This window comes from Salpingoeca rosetta, assembly GCF_000188695.1.
Source record: "Salpingoeca rosetta unplaced genomic scaffold supercont1.10, whole genome shotgun sequence".
Lineage (NCBI taxonomy): Eukaryota > Choanoflagellata > Craspedida > Salpingoecidae > Salpingoeca > Salpingoeca rosetta.
In genome coordinates, this window is record NW_004754924.1 from 1,359,059 (window position 1) to 1,376,558 (window position 17,500).

Consider the following 17,500-nt stretch of genomic DNA (forward strand, 5'->3'; position numbering starts at 1 on the left):
GCTCCAACAAATAACAAACGAAAACACACACACACACACACATGGCACACGTACTGCTCAGTTGGTCAAAACATCACCACAACCAGACAACTGTTGCAAGATCAATCCGTCGTGGTAACAACACTCCATCACTGACACACACACATACAGAGAATGCTGCAACTACAGAAGTGACATAATCGAAACAAAAGCAAAGCAATCGAACGAATCAAAACCAACTGGTGGAAGGGAATCAATACCAAACGTAGTGAAAAGGCCCATCGCCCCCGTGAAACGGACAACGCCCCCCAGCATGTCTGAAACACGCAAGGGGGGGGGGAATACAATGATTGTGGTCACCATGCACGCATGCAGGAGTGCATGGCGTACTAGTGCGACTTGCAAACGCTTAAACTCCAAAGAGGGGGGGGGGGAGGGGAAGGAAGGGGGTGTGTCAAACAAAAACACAATACGACACCAGAAGAGGTGGATGGGAGACAAGACGGGACAGACATGAGTGTGATATACTCGTGCGAGTGCGCCACCTTCCGCACAGGCATGGCTGTCGGTGGACGCTTGGGGGTCAGCAAATCAACTTGGCCAAAGCCAACAAGAAGGGAAGAGGAAAATTGGGGCAAAACCTCACCAAAGGGAGACGCAACACAAGCGAATCATACACGCCATACCACAAGGCGGCAGCTTAAGGTCGCTGTAGCACGGGCCGTGTGCGTGTGAGATAGCCCTTTGCATGTCTCAGTGCTGTTGTCGATAGCGCTCTAACACGAATCATCATCATCATCATCATCACCACCACACCATCACCATCGTCACGCGTCTGATTGCTCGAGAGCAACGTCGCCCTTTGCCGCCGAAGTGGCCGGCCGCTTTGGAACAGGTGAGCTTGGCGGCGATGATGCAGTCGTTGACAACGCGTGACCACCCTTGCTGGTACTGATGCTGGTAGTGGTGCTGGTAGTGATGTTTTTGCTGGTGGTGGTGGTGTTGTTGTTGTCGTTGTTGCTGCTGCTGCTGTCGCCGTTCGCTGTTGCTGTTGTGGGCGTGTTGCGGTGGGTGTGCAGCTGCATGCAGTGGGCGAGGAGCGTGGTGACACGGCGCTCAAACGCGTCCAAGAACGTGGCGGGGTCAATCTTGCCCTCCAAGTACTCAGCGCACATGTCTGCTGCCTCGTGCACGCCTTCCTCTGTCACAAGCGCCTGGTGCACGTAGAGACTGGTCATGTCCGCGTCCACATCAAACTCGGCCTCGTAGCCCGTGCCAAGCTCGAGCAGAACCTCGACGTAGTCGTACGACGGCACGAGCAGGTTGGTGAAGAAGTGGTCGTCAACAGGTGGCAGCATGCTGCGTCGCCGCATTGCTGCTGGGGAGGGCAGCGAGCTCTTTCGCCTGCCCACCTCCGTGAACGACGAGCCGACACACGCGCTGCCGCGGGGTGTGCGGGGTGCAGATGTGGCCAGCGTGAAGGGCGCCAGCGTGTATGAGCCGCGTGGGTTGCCTGCATGCATCGCTACGCCGTTTGCGAAATGGCCGGGCGCGGTTGCGGAGAGGCGGGATGCTGCGGTGGTGGTTGTGCTGTGCTTCATCGCCGGGTTGATCGCTGGGTTGCATGAGCGCCGGTGCTGGTGGTGCTGGTGGTGGACTTGGTGGGACGACCGCCTGCTTGGGTCACTGCTGCGGCTGGCGCTGCTGGTGGTGGTGGTGGTGGTGGTGGTTCGTTCAGCGAGGCTGCTCATGGCAATGGCGTGGACGCTCGCACGGGTGCGTGGCGCTGCCGTGCCCTTGGGCGTGCAGAGGCTGAGGGAGGGGCGGCGTGCTGCTGGCGAGGACGACGACCCCGACGACTGGCGCTTGCGTGCAGACCAGACGACGCGCTGGCGGCCGCAGCCGAGCATGTCGACACCGCAGCCGGGCTGCTGCATAAACCACGACGCCGGGCGATGGGCGAGCCCTTGCTGGCGCGCGAGGGCGTCCAGGATACACGCGGCAATGAGCTTGGTGCGGCCATACTCCATGCCAATGTTGAGGTTGCGCGTGGTGAGGCTGAGCAGGCGCTGGTACTCCTCGCGCGTGCGGCAGCTCTCAAACTGGTGGAACACGCGGGAAGGGTCTGACTGCAGGAAGAGGTAGAAGCGCACGTTGGCCAGCATGGCCTTGGCGTAGTCGGCAAAGGTGAAGGCGGCTGCGTCACGCAGGGAGCGGTGGATTTCCGGAAGCAGCTTCCACGAGTTGGTGAGGAACCAGCGGGTGTCTGTGGACGCAAAGTTGCCCACGTCACGCTCGGCAACGAGGCAGGCCACCTCCACGGCAAGCTTGGCCTGGTGGCGCGTGTATGTGTCGCTGAGACCGGGCACAATGTCGGTGGCGGCGAGCGCGCGCTCAAGGAGGTCGTTGTAGACGCAGGGGCCGCGAAAGGGGATGGTGGCCTCAATGCAGATGACAATCTCAAAGAGCGCCGCGGAGGAGACGAGTGCCTGCAGGCACTGTGCGGCGAGGAGGGCGCTGAGAAACTCGTTGACGCCTTGCTGGCCCGTCTTGAGGAGTGTGGCGTCCTCCCAGCCGAAGATGGCGCGACACAAGCGCAGCGGCAGCGGCTGCTGGTCTGTGGCGAGGGTGTACATGGGCCTGTCCTCGCCGCTGGGCCCGCGTTCCGCTCCCGATGTGGTGACGCCCGCGCGGGAGAGCTCGCCCATGACGAGAGGATGCACGCCATCGTCAATCTGCAGGTAGACGACGTCGTGGAAGACACCAGCGAGGCAGGAGATGGGCTGCGTCTCCGCAGACACGAAGAGATCAAACACGTGCCGTGTGGCGTGGTACACGCGATTTGGTGTGCCCATAGCGGAGCAGATGATGGTGGCGAGCCTGTCAATGTGCTCGTCTGTGACGTCGTTGCACTCGAGTGCATCAAATGCCTGTCGCATGGCCACCGTAACGCGCTCCTTCTCCGCGAGCGGGGGCATTGCTGTTGCTCTTGTGTTGGGCTCTGACTTTGCAAATTGGTGACATGATGTGGGTGAGGTTGGCTTATCGGCCATGTTGTTGTCGTTATTGCCGCTGTTGTTGTTGATGCAGGGTTTGCTGTTTGTGGCGGACACGTTGTGTGCGATGATGGTGTTGGTGGAGTTGTGGCGTGAGGACGGTTTGCTCGCCCTGGCGATCGCCGGCTGGGTTGCGGTGGTGGCGGCTTGAATGGTACTTGCGTTGGCGTTCATCCCAAGTGTTGACATACCTATGCATGGTGGTGTGTGTGGTGGGGGGGGGAGGGTAGGAGGGGAGAGGGAGGGAGGAGGAGGGAGAGAGGAGGGGGAGAGAGAGCGCAGCCAACGAGCAGAAGGAAGTTGAGGTGAGTTGGTGGGTCAGATGGGCAACGTGATGTGTGGGGGCGGGAGGTGGTGGTGATCGTGCGTGATGGCAGTGTTGCAACAGCAAAGTGGCTAATGGCAAGTGGCTGATGGCAAGTACGTAGTGGCACAGCAAGCATGCAGTGCCATAAAGTACGAAGTCGCTCATCGATGCGCACACGCACACGCACACGCACACGCACCACGCACACAACAACAATGACATGTGGTGGAGACACAATCATCCCCTCGCTACATGCACACCCTCGACTCACGTCAACTCACCAAGCAATGGCAATGCTTGCGCGCGTGTATGTATGTGTGTATGTGTGGTGATGTGATTGGAGTGTTGGGGAGAGGCTTCACGAAGCACAAGCGTGGGTGGCACCGCAGCAAGGGTTGGTGGTTTTGGTTGCTGCTTGATGGAAGTGTTTGCGTGTGGGGAACGTGAGGGTGGTTGGAGAACACGGTTGCTCTTGTGTAAATGATCGTGGAGGCGTGTGCCGGTGTTGCTCGTGTGCGCTATGCGTGATGTTCTGCTTACCGAGCTTCGACGGCCTGTTGCTGCAAGCTTGGGGTGGCTGGATGCCTCTTTCCTCAGGCCGAGACGTTCTTGCACAGGGCACGGAGGATGGTCGGGTTAAGTAGGTGGACCTTGACGTCGTCGCTGTTGTCGTCGTCGTGTGCCCTTGCGTTGAATGTTCCAAATGAAGGCAGATGACGCTGCTGGCGGCGATGATGAAAAGGAGGAAAGGGTGTCTGGGTCGTGTGCTGGGATGGGGTTGGTATGCGTGAGCCAACACGAAGAAGATGTAAGATGTGTGCAAACCGGTCCTGCTTTGCGTCAACGGCGCGCGCGTATATGGCCTGGCTGGGTGGTTGGATCAATCGGACTGTGGAAGGAGAAGAACATGAAAGTAGAAGAACAAGTCGAAGAAGAAGCAGCAAGAAGTCGAGGGAGAAGTGGAAGAAGAAGAAGAGGGAGCGAGCAGGGCGCAGAAGTACCCCGAACACGGAGAGAAACAGTGAGTGGGTGAGTGAGTGAGTGGTGATCCTCCTTTTCTTGCACGGATGTGGATTGTGTGTTGTTGTGTGGCCGCGTGCCTTCGCAAGAACGCAAACGCGCGAGGGATGTGGGAAGGAAACAGCGCAGGGTGCGATAGTCGTCGTCGCAGTCGTGGCCGCAAACAGCATGTGCGTACCTCTTGCGCGGTTGTGTGTGTGTGTGTGTGATTGGGAGACGCGCAGAACAACCGCACGAACAGAACAGAGGCACAAACAAAACACTCTGGCTTTGGAATGCCTTGCTTGAGGGAACAGGCAATTGGAATGAAAAGGCGGGCTCACCAATTGCCGGTATCGCAGCAGCCGCCCAATCCAGTCTCTCGCACCACCACCACCACAGCTGTGTTGGGTTGTGTGCGGTGGTTGTTGGTTGGCTGGTTGGTGTTGGGTTGTGGTGGGGTGGCATGCATGTAAAATGGTCAAAACACCACGCATGAGCCAGAAGAAGCAGCAAGCACAATCAAGCAAACAGAACACCAAAGGCATCCATTCAGAACATACCAGCCACTGAGCCACGCACGACTTGCTTCTTGGCTTGCTGTGTTGTTGATGCTGTGTGTGGAGTCTGGAATGTTGGGATCGTCAAGGCAAAGCAGTGAGGTGTGTGTGTGTGTGTGTGTGTGTGTGTGTGTGTGTTGTTGTTGTTGTTGTTGTTGTTGAGAGAGACGCAGGCACATAGCCAGTGAAATCCCTTACGACAGCGCACCCAACCACGCTCGCCACCTCCCAACCACCACCCAACCCAACCTCGGCCAAGCCCACAATATGCGGTGATTCGGTGGCGATGGTCAGGGTTTGGCTGGTTTTTTGAAACAGTGGTAGCTGGCCTTGGGGTTTCGTCATGCGGTTGGAATGCGAGCGGGTGTGCGTTGTGTGTGAGAGGTGTGAGATGTGGTGTGAAAAAGGAAACGACGACAACGTGCATGCAGTGTGTTTTGCCCAGGCAGACGAACGCAAGCATGCACGCATAGCACAAGCACATACAGAACAGACGCACGCGCGTTCACACAACAACCACAAGGCACGTGGAAACGATGACGACTGACCTGCCCTGAAGCCAGCTCACTGACCAATCGTATGCAAGCAAGCTGAGCGTCGGAGAAAAAAAAAGGATGAACAGCAATGCATTGCTGACCAACCCGCCCGCCGCTGGCCCGTGGTTTGGTGGGATGATGGGAGGGCAGGCAGGCTGACTTGCTTTTGACGGTTGCGCGGCTGGTGCTGCTGGTGGTGGTGTTGCAGATTGCCGGACACCAACGTCTGGATTGTAGAAAGTTTGATGAAAATTTCTCATGATTATCTACAACCCTGACGAATAATCCACCAGGATGACGAACGAGAAGCTGCAAGCAAGCAAGCTGTTTGTTCGGGGGGGCTTGTTGTGGTGTGCCCTTGTTGCAGCCGTGTTTGTGAATGAGAGAAGACGGGGAGAGCGCATGGGACGATGAAAGTGGGGTGCAATGTGTGTGTGTGTGTGTGTAGTGTGTGTGTGTGTGTGTGTGTGTGTGTGTGTGTGTATGGTGTGTGTGTATGGTGTGTGTGTGTGTGTGTATGTGTGTGCCAATGAGGCGTAGGCTCTCGTCTTGCTTCACTTCCTTCCTTGTTTGGAAGCCGAAATCATGGCAAAATTGGTTGGGGTTCACTATGTTTTCATCCGAGGGCAAGGGTCATCAGCATACACACACATCGACCAGTCTACACACACACACACTCTCTCTCTCTCTCTCTCTGTCTCTCTCTCTCTCACACACACACACACCCTCTCTCTCCCCGCGGCTGCCATCCCATCCCATCCCATCCCATCCCATCCCATCCCATCCCATTCCCCCAACCACCACCTTCTTCCTCTTCGCTTCCATGTTGTTTACATTACAGCCCATGTCTGTCATCGGGCGGTGTGTTGCGCCGCTTGCACAACAAAGTCGGCCAGGGTGCCGAGAACGGCATGGGCATCTAGGCCCGGCGGTAACCGCAGCCGCGACACAGCCTGCATATCGCCTACGCATCACATGACGTGTGGGTGAGACCCACGAGAACGGAACGAAGCAAGGTGAAGGTGAGAATCAGAGTGAACAACATGAGCAGCGTTGCTAGGCCCCGTAGGCTCACTTCATGCACAACAAAGAAAAAAACAAAGACACTCAAAACCAGGCAAGCAAGCACGTGGAAACAACTAGAGATTGCAGAAGACAGTTGAAGAAGAAGTGGCAACAACAATACTCAAAGCCCACATTGTGTGTGTGTGTGTGTGCTGTACGTACAAAAGAGAATGTGGTCTGTGGAAGATGACAATGTCGCCGACGACGATAATGATGACAGTGATGAGGGTGGGACGGTGGCTACTGCGCGTAGCTCAGGGGCCAACGTGGCCGGCACGATGCAGCACTCCACACTGGCCACGTCAACGCCAGTGCATTGGATCACCCGCCGCGCACAAGATACAGCTTCACGCGGCAGCTGTGCGATTGTGTGTGTGTGTGTGTGTGTGTGTGTGTGTGTGTGTGTGTGTGTGTGTGTGTGTGTGTGTGTGTGTGTGTGTGGAACTCAGTGCGTGCGTAATCATAACCATGACAGGCAGTGGATCCATGTACAGGCACACGCAGCTGCACATGTGCACACGCGTACACGCAAGTAGCGCATACGTCTGTCTCGTGTAGTATCTCTGATCGGAAGGCCATGTGTTGTGTCGGTGGCAGGATGGGAAGACAGGCTGGTTGGATCCCTGTCGATGGGGAGACAGGCTGGTTGGATCCCTGTCGATGACAATGTCCATGTCCATGTCGATGACGGAGCATCGCAGAAGTTGCAATACATGAAGGGTGGTACACACACACACGTACTTACAGCACACACACGCGCACGCACACATAATTACAGCACACACACAGCACACACACACACACGCGCGCACACGCACACACACACACATAGCATACACACGCGCGTGCGCACACACCCATAGCCCAGGCATACGTTCGCTATCGTTGTTGGTGGCATGGCTCGGGTGGATCCTATGCGCAAACAGCAATTGATCTGGCAGCAAGCAGCAAGCAAAGGCGAAAAGTTAGGCGCACGTGGCCACAAAGATCTGTGAACATTGCAGCCCAACACACACACACACACACGCACGCATGAGACATGCCGATTGCGATCCCGCTACAAAACTCCCCGATCCTGAAAGAAAGCACTTCACACACACACACACACACACACACACACACACACACACACACACACACACACACACACACACACACACACTTCACACACACACAATGCACACACACACACGCACACAATGCACACACACAATGCACACACAAACACTTCACACACACACACACGCACACACACGCACACACGCACACGCACACACACAGCCCGTTTACATCGCATCCCAGACAACAGTGACGTGTTCCGTGTTGAAACAGCAAGCGTGGTGGCTTCAGCTCAACACAATACCTCTGGCGAAGACCATGCGAAGAATTCCATCGCGCAGGACAGCCGGCGGCAATTGCGGCTGGTCATGGTGGGGGTACGGGATGGTGGTAAGTGGTGGCAAGTGGTGGCAGTGAGCATGTGGTGGTGATATGTGCCTATATGGCGGTGATGATCGTGCTGTGGTGGTACAAGAGAGAGTGAGGGGAATAACATGATGAGGAAAAGAGAATCATCAGCAAACAGCAGCGGATAGAAACATGCATAGAACCCCAGGCATGGGCAGCAATCAAGAGGCTGGTATGTTTACGGGCGAACCTGCAGTACGCAGCCATCAGCACGAAATGAGGGATGCTGTTCGACATATGCATCCAAATCGTCGACGGAACGGACCTGTTGTTGAGGTGCAAGCGGGGTAAGCAAGAGGGGGGAGAATATGAGAGAGTGTGTGTATGTGTGCGTGTGTATGTATGGACGCAAATGAGCATCGACAGAGGTCATACATGCACACAAATGCACACACACAAATGCACACACACACACACAAATGCACACACAAATGCACACACACACACACACAAATGCACACACGAAACAACATCCACACACCCACAAGACGACACATAGACGGAAAACCTGTTGAGCGTTGGAGTCAAGGCTGCATGGATTGGTTCGAACTACGGCAGGGAAGGGAAAGGAGCCCAGACGCAGGCGAAGCGCGTCGACAGAGCGAAACAAGAGAACTCGTGGGTGCGCCATGTGCAGCTGTCGCATGACGCGGAATTGATTAAGGCGGGTGGCCCCCAGCTCGAGCGCTGGGGCACCGTTGATGATCGTCGTTCCGTCGTCTTCCAGGTCGTACAAGCGGCCAAGCACCTCCTGCAACCGCGATGGCCTGTCCCGCAAGTGCGCACACGGGCGCGCCAGGTTGAGGATGATGCGCGGGCTCAGTCGGGCCAAGGCGCCATGCTCCTCCGTCCACGCGTTTCTCACACAGCACTGCAATCCCCGTGCGCGCAACAACGTCAGCAGCTCGTGCACTTCATCGTCAACCTCATCCTCGCCAGCCTGCAAGTGGTGGACAGTGGAGGGGGGGATGGCGAATTGGAGCGTGAGGGAGTGGGTGAAGGAGCACAAAACAACATGAGGAAATGATGCCAGCGAGCTCAAACACATGCGGAGCAGGACAGCCAAAGAGCGAGAGGTAGACATACACACACACACTCACACACACACACACTCACTCACTCACTCACTCACTCACTCACTCACTCACTCACTCCCAAACGCGCGCACCTCTGCCAAGACGCACACATCCATCATCGTCATGTCATTTGCAGTCGTCACTGGCAACGACACCATAAACAGTAGTCCCATATCAGCACAGCTGTTTTGCTTGCTTGCTGCCTACTGGCTTTCCGCCTTGCGTCAAACAAGGACTGCAGCTGGCGACATGGCTCCACCGTCCCCTAACATCAAGTACAACCCCATCGCCTGGTCCATGTGGGCCAACGTCCTTGGCGTCTACGGAGGCTTTCGTACGTACTTTCATGAACGTGTGCGTCTGTCTGCGTGTCTGCGTGTGTGTGTGCATGTGTGCGTGTGTGTGTGTGTGTGTGTGTGTGTGTGTGTGTAAGTCTGTGTGTGTGTGTGTCGTGTGTGTGTGTGTGTGTGTGCGTGTGCGTGTGTGCGGTGGCACACAAATGCATGTCACATCCGCCGCTCCTTCCCCTGTCCCATGTTCTCTCCCTCCTCGCTCACTCCCAAACCCACTCACGCACTCATTCGTGCGCTCTCGCCGATAGTGCTGCTGTTGGGCGGCATCCTGTCCCAGTTTGATGACTTCAAAGTCAAGGGCATCGGCACCTTTGCAATGTACGACACTGCTGTTGCTTGTCGCTTTCTACCAACGCTTGTGTTGTCCCTCCTCCTCCTCCTCCTGTTGTCAATGTTCTCACCAATGCTTGCACAATTTGGTGGATGCACCACGCATGCCAACTCCGACCACGGAACAAAGCGTGGCTTCCATCTTCATCATCCTCTTCGAGTGGCCTCGCTCCAAGAGGAAGAAGGGCTACACCATGCCACGCGAGTATCAGCATCTCATCACCCCAATCGTGGCCAAGCTCGGGTTCCTCGCATCAAACTACTTTGCCCGATTCGTCCTTCACCTCATGTACGGTCTCGTGTTTGCGGGTGTGTGCCTGTGTGTCTGTGTCTGCGTGTCTGTGTCTGTGTCTGTGTGTCTGTGTCTGTGCCTGTGTCCGTGTGTCTGTGCCTGTCTGCTTGTGTGTCCGTGGTAGGACTCATAGCTTGTTCCAGTGTGGCCTGTGCTTTGTTTCTCCTCCCCCCTGTTGTTAAGGCAACCCACCTCGCACCGTCTCCGGCACGTTCACTGTTCTCTCCAATTTCCTTGACTGCACCCCACGCACCATCTTGGCCCTAGGCTGTGCATCCCCACCTACTTCTCTCTACCGACCATCGTTGGGGGTGTGACCATCTCCATTGCTGCGTGAGTTCCAGCGACAACAAAGCAGAATCATGCGTCGATAACGCACATGCATCGCTTCTTCTGCTCACGTCTTCCGCTCCACTCACACCCAGCTCTGTGTGTGTGTGTGCGTGTGTGTGTGTGTGTCGGTGTGTCTGTGTGTGTGTGTGCCTGCACTTCTGCGTATGTGGCTGCACTGTACTTCTGCGTGCGTTTGCCTGTGTATTTGTGATGGGGGCTGTCCAACAACAGCATCGTGTACTTGGTTGCCGCCATCAAGGGGGAGTCGTGGGTTCCGCTTGCGAAAGAGCAGCCGCGCACGCGTCGACCAAAGATCACCGCGGCCCCAACAAAGGCCCCGCCACGCCGACCACAGCACGTGCGGCAACATGGGCCATGCGCTTGTGTTGTGCTTCTCCTCCGAAACGCGCTACCGCCCACATTCAACTCTGCTTCCCGTCACACACACACACGTAAACACACACATACACGTAAACACACACATACATACAACCATTGCACTCACGCACACACATCACACACGCACATGTACGTGTGCACCTCAGGCTGAGCGGAAGTACACGGCTGTTGGCGGCGGCGGCGACGAGGCGCCACTGCAGGCATCGAAACTCGTTCATGCAACAGCAACAGGGGGCACCACCGTCCAGCGACCCCATGTTGCCACGCGACCCACCGTTGCCACACGGCCGACAGTGGCAGCCAGGCCCAGCGTTGCGGCGAGGCCCGCACAGCAGAGGAGCAAGTTTGAGGTACAACACGAAAGAAGCAGGGATGGGGAGAGGAAGTGGAATAACATAACTCAAACTTGTGCACACGCGCATGCATACATGCACACACGCTCTTCCCTCTTGTACCACTGACAACCACACACACACACACACACACACACACACACACATATATATGATGCACGTGCAGGACTATCCTTGGGAGCATGCGGTGGACGATGTGTCTGGTGAAACATACTACATCAACACGCAAACAAGCGAAACGTCGTGGGAACCGCCGGAGGACTGGGAAGAGGTGGGTGTGTCTGTGTGTGTGTATGTGTGTGGGTGTGTGCCCGCTCGTTTGTGATCACTCAATTGTCCCTGCAACTGCATGTATCTCACACATAACCCCTCTGTCCCCACCCCCTCTCGCCTCTACCCGCCATGCCTGCCACCCCACAGTTTGTTGCGTTCCACAACGGGAATCCCCCCACGTCCTTTGCATGATATGGACTCGACAACCGCCCACCACAAACACCATAGTTCCATCCCCTACTATCCCCTCCCTTACCAACACCAACGCCCTTGCTGCTTCTGTGTTAATCTGTGTGACATATGTGACATGCCACACCTGTCCCTCCCCCTTTCCACTTCTTTTCCGCTGTTTTCGTTTGCGCGGGCTGGCTGGCCCAATTGGCTGTGCACTGGGACTCCAACATTGCTGCCCACTGCTTGGTGGCTGCTTCTTCTTCTTTTGTGAATTCGTGCCACCGCTCTCCTGTTGCTGCCATAACACGCAGGTACTGCCCCCCCCCCCAAACACACACTCACACATATATAGTTGTTGATTTGCCCTGTTGCCCCGTTTCTCCAGTTTGGGAGATGTTTTGTATACTTTCCACGCATGAACTGCTGCACGCCCACAGGCGAGAACAACAAACGCAATCATCAATCAAACAGGGTTGGACTGATACATGCACCAACAACACTGAAACACAAAACATCCAACAACACAACACAATCACCCAACGTGAAGCACACAACAAAGAGGAGCCACCATGCACCCACAACAGCACAAAGCGACAACAGCGGCAAAGTGGTCTGCCGTTGCTTCTGCTCCTGGTCGTGACGATGACTGTCGTGTTGGTGGTGGTGGTGATGATGATGATTCGTCGTGACTTGGATGATGGTTTAGTCTGCGGTGGTGGCCATGGACTGCTCCTTCATTGCCTCGTACTCGTAGTGCAGCGGGCCGACATCCTGCATGTTCAGGATGCGCTCCCATCCCGTCTCCTTCATGTGGTACACTGCACATTAACAATGATGGTGGTGGTGGTGGTGGATGGTGGATGGTGGATGGTGGATGGATGAGGGCATGCAACACAGCGACAGCAATGTGCAGCCGCTGACGCAATATGCTTCACATGATGAGCACACACACACACACACACACACACACACACACACACACACACACACACACACACACACACACACAAAACGCCACCACCGCTCGAGAGGTACGCATTGCATTGGACGCACGGTTGATGTGGCCGCCAGAGTATGCGTCCCTGAACGTGGCATGGTAGATGGCGCGGCGTGCAAGCTCATGCGCCTCCTCAACGCTCAGGTCCCAGCGGTACCCCTGCACACGCAGCGATGGCGAGCAGACGCAATTTGGGAAGGGAGGGGGTGTTGGACGTGTGAGGAACGCATGTCATGGTGTGCATACAATTGCACACAAACAAATAAACAATCAAACCAAACAAGCACGCAAAAGCAAACAAACACACAAACAAGCAAGCAAACACACAAACAAACAAACAAACAAACAAACAAACAAACAAACAAACAAACACACACACACACAAACAAACAAACAAACAAACAAACAAACAAACAAACAAACAAACAAAACAAACACGCAAGAGCCAACAAACACACACGAACAAACAAACACGCACACACATACACACAAGTTAGCGCACCGCGTCGAGAACGCCATAGGCGTAGGTTGAGCCCGAACCGACGGAGAAGAGGTTGTTGGTGAGACGCGTGCCGTCGCTGTCGACGTAGAAGAGACCAGGGCCCTTCTTGTCCCACCCGCAGATCATCGTGCCCTGCAGTCATGGGTACGCACACGCACACGCATAAACACACATACGCATGTGTAGGTGTGTGGTGAGCATTGAAAATGAGGGAAGAGAAAGCAACGGCTGCCAACGCAACCAAACGTTAACACACACATACGCACGCACGCACACACATCCACACGCACCATGGAGAGGCCCATGCCGCGGTAGTGGTAGACGATGTTGGCCAGGATCTTGGAGGCGGCGGCAACAGAGATGCGCTCCCCATTGCGCAGCTCAAACAGCCTGCATACGCGCAGTTGTGTGTGCGTGTATGTGTGTGTGTATGTGTGTGCGTGTGTGTGCGTGTGTGTGTGCGTGTGTGAATGCAACAGACGGGCAGACACACAGCCAGACAGACAGACGAGAGTGCGTGCATGAAATGCTGTTGTGAGAGTTGACTGAAGAGCGAGTGTCCATCATCCGCGCACACATTTACACATGGCTCAACCACGCATGTATTCACGCAAGTGCATGCGCACCAAAAAAAAAATATATATATAGCAAAGTCGCCAGCATCTCCAACAGCTCACTGACCTGCACTCCTTGGCAAGGACGCGCTCCCAGTAGGAGCAGTCTGCGGCACCACCAGCCATGGTGCCAAGCAGGTATGGGTTGATCTCAATCACCTTCTTCACAGTCTGTGAGGCTGCAAGGTGAAACACAGCACGTGTGAGATACCACAAACGGGCATTGTTTCTCCGATAGAGACAAACTCGCATTCAATCAAAGGCCCAACACGCATCCAAGCATGCGCACGACAACCACGGCCTCATCTCGCGACTGCCCTCTTCGCTTTTTTGTGTTTTCTTTCACCCGCTCCTTGCTTACACCTTCTTCTTTCCTCCCACATGACGAGCAACGAACCGATGTAGGAGCCCGCAGAGGCGCGGGAGTCGACAGCGATGATGACGCCATGCTGGAACTTGAAGCCAAGCGTGGTGGTGCCGTGGGCAAACTGGATCTTCACCTTGCTGTCTGGGTTGGCATCCGAGTACTGGTGCAAAAACTCAGAGGGCTGTACAGAATCACGGCAATGGTTGCAAGGTGAGCAAGCGATGCGGGATGCTATATCCAAATACGGTGGCATCACGTGCACAACTGCTGCACACACACACACACACACACACACACACACACACACACAAGCAAGTTGAGAGCAACAGATAAAGAGACAAACACAAACACAAACACACACGCACACACAGAAACACGACCACACATGAACACACACAACATTGACACAACCACACAACCACAAACCCACAACCACAAAACACACACACACGCACGAACGTTGTCTGTGCGAGGGAGGGAGAACATGGGCACAGGTCCCGTGAACTGTTGCTCGTCCTCATCCACGTCTGCGCCAGCGTTGTGCTTGACAAGCGCCTTTGATGTGCTGCGGTGAGCACAGGTTGCCGCCTCAAACTGCGGCATTCCACCAAACTCAAACGCCATCGCTGCTGATGCCGTGTGTGTGATGTGTGTGCCTGTGTGTGTTTCAGTCAAGCTGAACTTTGGTTCTGTAAGAGTGAGCGATGGAGGGAGTGCAGGCGAGCAAACAACGCGTCTCTTGTTGATGATGGTCAGATGGAAACTGGTCGACACAATCGAGTGTGTGAAGCAACGGCAGAGCAGCAGAGCAGCCTTGGATTGACGAAAATTTGTTGAAATTTTCAATGAATTGTCGTGTGCCCCAACAAAAAAACCACAACAACGCAGCACGTCTGTGCTTCCTGCCCTCACTCTTGCCTCTCGCTGTTTGATTTGCAGCGGCAGTCGAACTGAGGAGGATACCCGTCCCTTGTGCCTCCCCCCTCTGACTGGCTGCACCGGCGTCATGGAGAAGGCCGTGCGCACGTTGTACGACTACGAGCGGGTGTTCAACGAGAACCTGCGCTTGCTCTCTGAGCGTTTCTTCCTCCCGGTGCGTGAATTCCAATCAATGATGATGCGTATGGACAGCAACACAGAACGAGGAGGACTATTCGCTGTGCTTGATGCCAATCGACACAGCCCATTGGGGGGAGAGGGCTTGGTGTGCATGGCTGCACTGCATGATCTCAGAAACTAAGCCATTACAAATGGCTCGGCCCTCATCCATGCATATGTGTTTTCTGCATGTGTGTGTGTGTGCGCGCGTGTGGTTGTTGCTTGGTTCTGCGTGTGCCAATGCCAACAGTTGAAACGAACGGGCACCATTCAGGGCGATGAAGCCTCGCTTTTGTTCGACATCTTTGATCAACTGATGGCAGCTTCCAAGCGTGCCACCAACTCGCTTGGGCCGGCTGTGGATCACGAAGATCGGTGTGTGTGTGTGTGTGTGTGTGTGTGTGTGTGTGTGTGTGTGTGTGTGTTGGTGTGCCTGTGTGTGTGTGTGTGTGTTGGTGTGCCTGTGTGTGTGTGTGTGTGTCTGTCTGTCTGTCTGTCTGTCTGTGTTGGTGTGTGTATGTGTGTGTGCGTTTCCTGTCTGTGTGGCCGTGTATGTGTATTTGTATTTGTGTGTATTTTTGTGTGTGAGCATGCATTTCATATACGTGTTTCCTTTCATGCGCGTGTATTGTGCGCTGTTTGTTTGCGTTGACACATTCACATGTCTCTCTGCCTGCCTGTCTGCCTTGCTGCCCTGCTGCACGTGTGTCTTGCCACGAACCCATTATCTCGTTATACTTGCCACGTTTTGCTCGTGTCGCCATGAACGCGCTCACGCTTGTGTTGCCACGCGCGCCTTGTTCAATCCTCACCCCTTCCCTCTATCCCACTGCCATCTTTCCCGCCTTGCACTCGTGACAGCATGCCATATGTCTCAGAAGTGTTCTCAGGCCCGCTGTTGGAGGCGTTTCGCGCGTATGTGCAGCAGTTTCTGTCAGCGCACCGGGCGTGGGCCCGGGCCGTGGCCTGCAACGACCGATTGGGCATGTTTCTTGAGATCCAACGGCGTGAGATCAACACCAGCATGGACGAGCTCCTGCGACAACCGGTATTCATGGATTGGCCGCGCGCGCGCGTGTGTGTGTGTGTGTGTGTGTGTGTGTGTGTGTGTGTGTGTGAGGGTGGCGGGCGGTGTAGGACGGCAGTGACGTGTGGTGCACGTGCCTGGCGCTGCTGTATCCACGGAACCAATGTGTTTGTGTGCGTATCTTGTGCCACTCCCTTTTCTGTGCGGTACTCATGCAACTGTGCGCACAAACAAACACAAACACGCATATTGCACATCCACACATCCACACACACGCATCCACGACAGTTGCAACAACTTGCGTTCCACTACGAGACACTACAGAAGATTCTTGAGCTTGCGCCGAAAGACCATCGCCTCTACTCTGTGCTGCAGTCCACAGCCAGCCACTGGGCCTCCATCTTCGAAGGTGCACACAGCAAAAGCATCTCCACACATCAACGTGTTAATGTGGTTGCACGCCACACACACACACACATGCATACTCTGTTATCGTGCGACAGTCCACAACATGGGTCATGTAAACGTGCCCTTTGCTGTTACATTACGCTTCCCACTCATCTCACCATCCACGCCTCCTCCACACCAACCCCCCATCAATGTCCTTCCCAACACCCCCACCCACTTTCCTGGTTGCGCCTGACGGCAGACCAACTGCGGCTGAAGGATGCACTGGAGAACGACAACAAGCTGGCGGACATTGAGGCGGCCTTCCCACACGCAACCCTCAACCTCATGCTGCCACTCGACGATGCTGATGCCGACGACAAGTCCAAGCGCGCGCATCTCCGCAAGCGCTTCTCCTCCCCCGGTGGCATCTTCAAACGCGTACGCACACGTGCTCTATGGCTTGTGATGTGTGTGCTGAGTATGTGCTGTGTGTGTGTGTGCGTGTGCTGTGTGTGTGCTCTGTGTGTGTGCGTGTGCTTGTTTGTTGTTCTGTTTGTGTTTGTTCGCATGTTTGACTCCATGGCTTCGTGTGTCGTTGCACGTTGCACTTCGCTCACGTATCCCGCGACTTGGGTCTTGTCCTCTGCTTTGTTTCGCAGCGCGGCCGCCGCAGTAATAGCCATCAGGGCTTTGACGTAAGCACACACCATATGCCAGTGCCCGCTCGCGCTGTGATTTGATCTTTAAACACACACACACACACACAAATATACACGCGAGCGACAAAAAAACACTCACACACGCACATACTCACTCACTCACTCACTCACTCACACACGCACATACTCACTCACCCACTCACTCACTCACTCACTCACTCACATACTCACTCACTCACTCACTCACTCACTCACTCACTCACTCACTCACTCACTCACTCACTCACTCACTCA

The 17,500-nt window shown here is 55.2% G+C and overlaps 5 protein-coding genes across 5 annotated transcripts in view; 2 read left to right on the forward strand and 3 right to left on the reverse strand.

Annotated features, from left to right (window-relative positions):
• Positions 1-3,847, reverse strand: part of PTSG_04595 (uncharacterized protein) — a 4,221-nt gene extending 374 nt beyond the window's left edge. The window contains exons 1-2 of the mRNA XM_004994632.1: positions 3,624-3,847; positions 1-3,226 (exon numbers count right to left, since the gene is read on the reverse strand). The exon at positions 1-3,226 is cut by the window's left edge and continues 374 nt beyond it. Coding sequence (XP_004994689.1) covers positions 807-3,224 — 2,418 coding nt within the window. The 5' untranslated portion in view covers positions 3,225-3,226; positions 3,624-3,847 and the 3' untranslated portion in view covers positions 1-806. The remainder of the gene's footprint in view (positions 3,227-3,623) is intronic.
• Positions 3,848-3,935: 88 nt separating this feature from the next.
• PTSG_04596 (uncharacterized protein) lies at positions 3,936-9,218 on the reverse strand (the record flags this gene model as incomplete). The annotated part of the gene is made up of 13 exons (XM_004994633.1): positions 3,936-4,064; positions 4,686-4,777; positions 4,905-4,968; positions 5,151-5,230; positions 5,543-5,663; positions 6,319-6,401; positions 6,665-6,860; positions 7,046-7,125; positions 7,377-7,436; positions 7,866-7,923; positions 8,160-8,234; positions 8,478-8,909; positions 9,138-9,218. The coding sequence occupies 13 exons, from the start codon at positions 9,216-9,218 to the stop codon at positions 3,936-3,938; spliced, it is 1,551 nt and encodes a 516-aa protein (XP_004994690.1).
• A 4-nt stretch (positions 9,219-9,222) lies between these two features.
• On the forward strand, positions 9,223-12,008 carry PTSG_04597 (uncharacterized protein). The gene is made up of 8 exons (XM_004994634.1): positions 9,223-9,379; positions 9,647-9,716; positions 9,859-10,017; positions 10,288-10,353; positions 10,585-10,711; positions 10,899-11,102; positions 11,272-11,376; positions 11,526-12,008. Exons 1-8 carry the CDS (start codon positions 9,295-9,297, stop codon positions 11,568-11,570), a joined length of 861 nt encoding a protein of 286 aa, XP_004994691.1. The 5' UTR covers positions 9,223-9,294; the 3' UTR covers positions 11,571-12,008.
• PTSG_04598 (LMP X protein) lies at positions 11,922-14,890 on the reverse strand. Its single transcript, XM_004994635.1, has 7 exons — positions 14,492-14,890; positions 14,063-14,213; positions 13,733-13,844; positions 13,342-13,441; positions 13,052-13,183; positions 12,606-12,708; positions 11,922-12,370 (listed from the first exon to the last, which is right to left on the reverse strand). The coding sequence occupies exons 1-7, from the start codon at positions 14,654-14,656 to the stop codon at positions 12,255-12,257; spliced, it is 879 nt and encodes a 292-aa protein (XP_004994692.1). The 5' UTR covers positions 14,657-14,890; the 3' UTR covers positions 11,922-12,254.
• A 22-nt stretch (positions 14,891-14,912) lies between these two features.
• PTSG_04599 (uncharacterized protein) overlaps positions 14,913-17,500 on the forward strand; it is a 7,962-nt gene continuing 5,374 nt past the window's right edge. The window contains exons 1-6 of the mRNA XM_004994636.1: positions 14,913-15,125; positions 15,381-15,505; positions 15,992-16,178; positions 16,446-16,566; positions 16,807-16,985; positions 17,207-17,242. Of these exons, the coding sequence (XP_004994693.1) occupies positions 15,039-15,125; positions 15,381-15,505; positions 15,992-16,178; positions 16,446-16,566; positions 16,807-16,985; positions 17,207-17,242 (735 nt within the window). The 5' untranslated portion in view covers positions 14,913-15,038. The remainder of the gene's footprint in view (positions 15,126-15,380; positions 15,506-15,991; positions 16,179-16,445; positions 16,567-16,806; positions 16,986-17,206; positions 17,243-17,500) is intronic.

Coding starts and splice junctions, on each gene's coding strand:
- PTSG_04598 (XM_004994635.1), bottom strand. CDS start 14,656: ATGGCGTTTGAGTTTGGTGGAATGCCGCAGTTTGAGGCGGCAACCTGT. Junction 13,845..14,062: donor CTCTGCGGGCTCCTACATCG/GTTCGTTGCTCG, acceptor TTCACCTTGCAG/CCTCACAGACTGTGAAGAAG. Junction 13,442..13,732: donor GTCCTTGCCAAGGAGTGCAG/GTCAGTGAGCTG, acceptor GCGCGTATGCAG/GCTGTTTGAGCTGCGCAATG.
- PTSG_04597 (XM_004994634.1), top strand. CDS start 9,295: ATGGCTCCACCGTCCCCTAACATCAAGTACAACCCCATCGCCTGGTCC. Junction 9,380..9,646: donor TGGCGTCTACGGAGGCTTTC/GTACGTACTTTC, acceptor TCTCGCCGATAG/TGCTGCTGTTGGGCGGCATC. Junction 11,103..11,271: donor AGCAGAGGAGCAAGTTTGAG/GTACAACACGAA, acceptor ATGCACGTGCAG/GACTATCCTTGGGAGCATGC.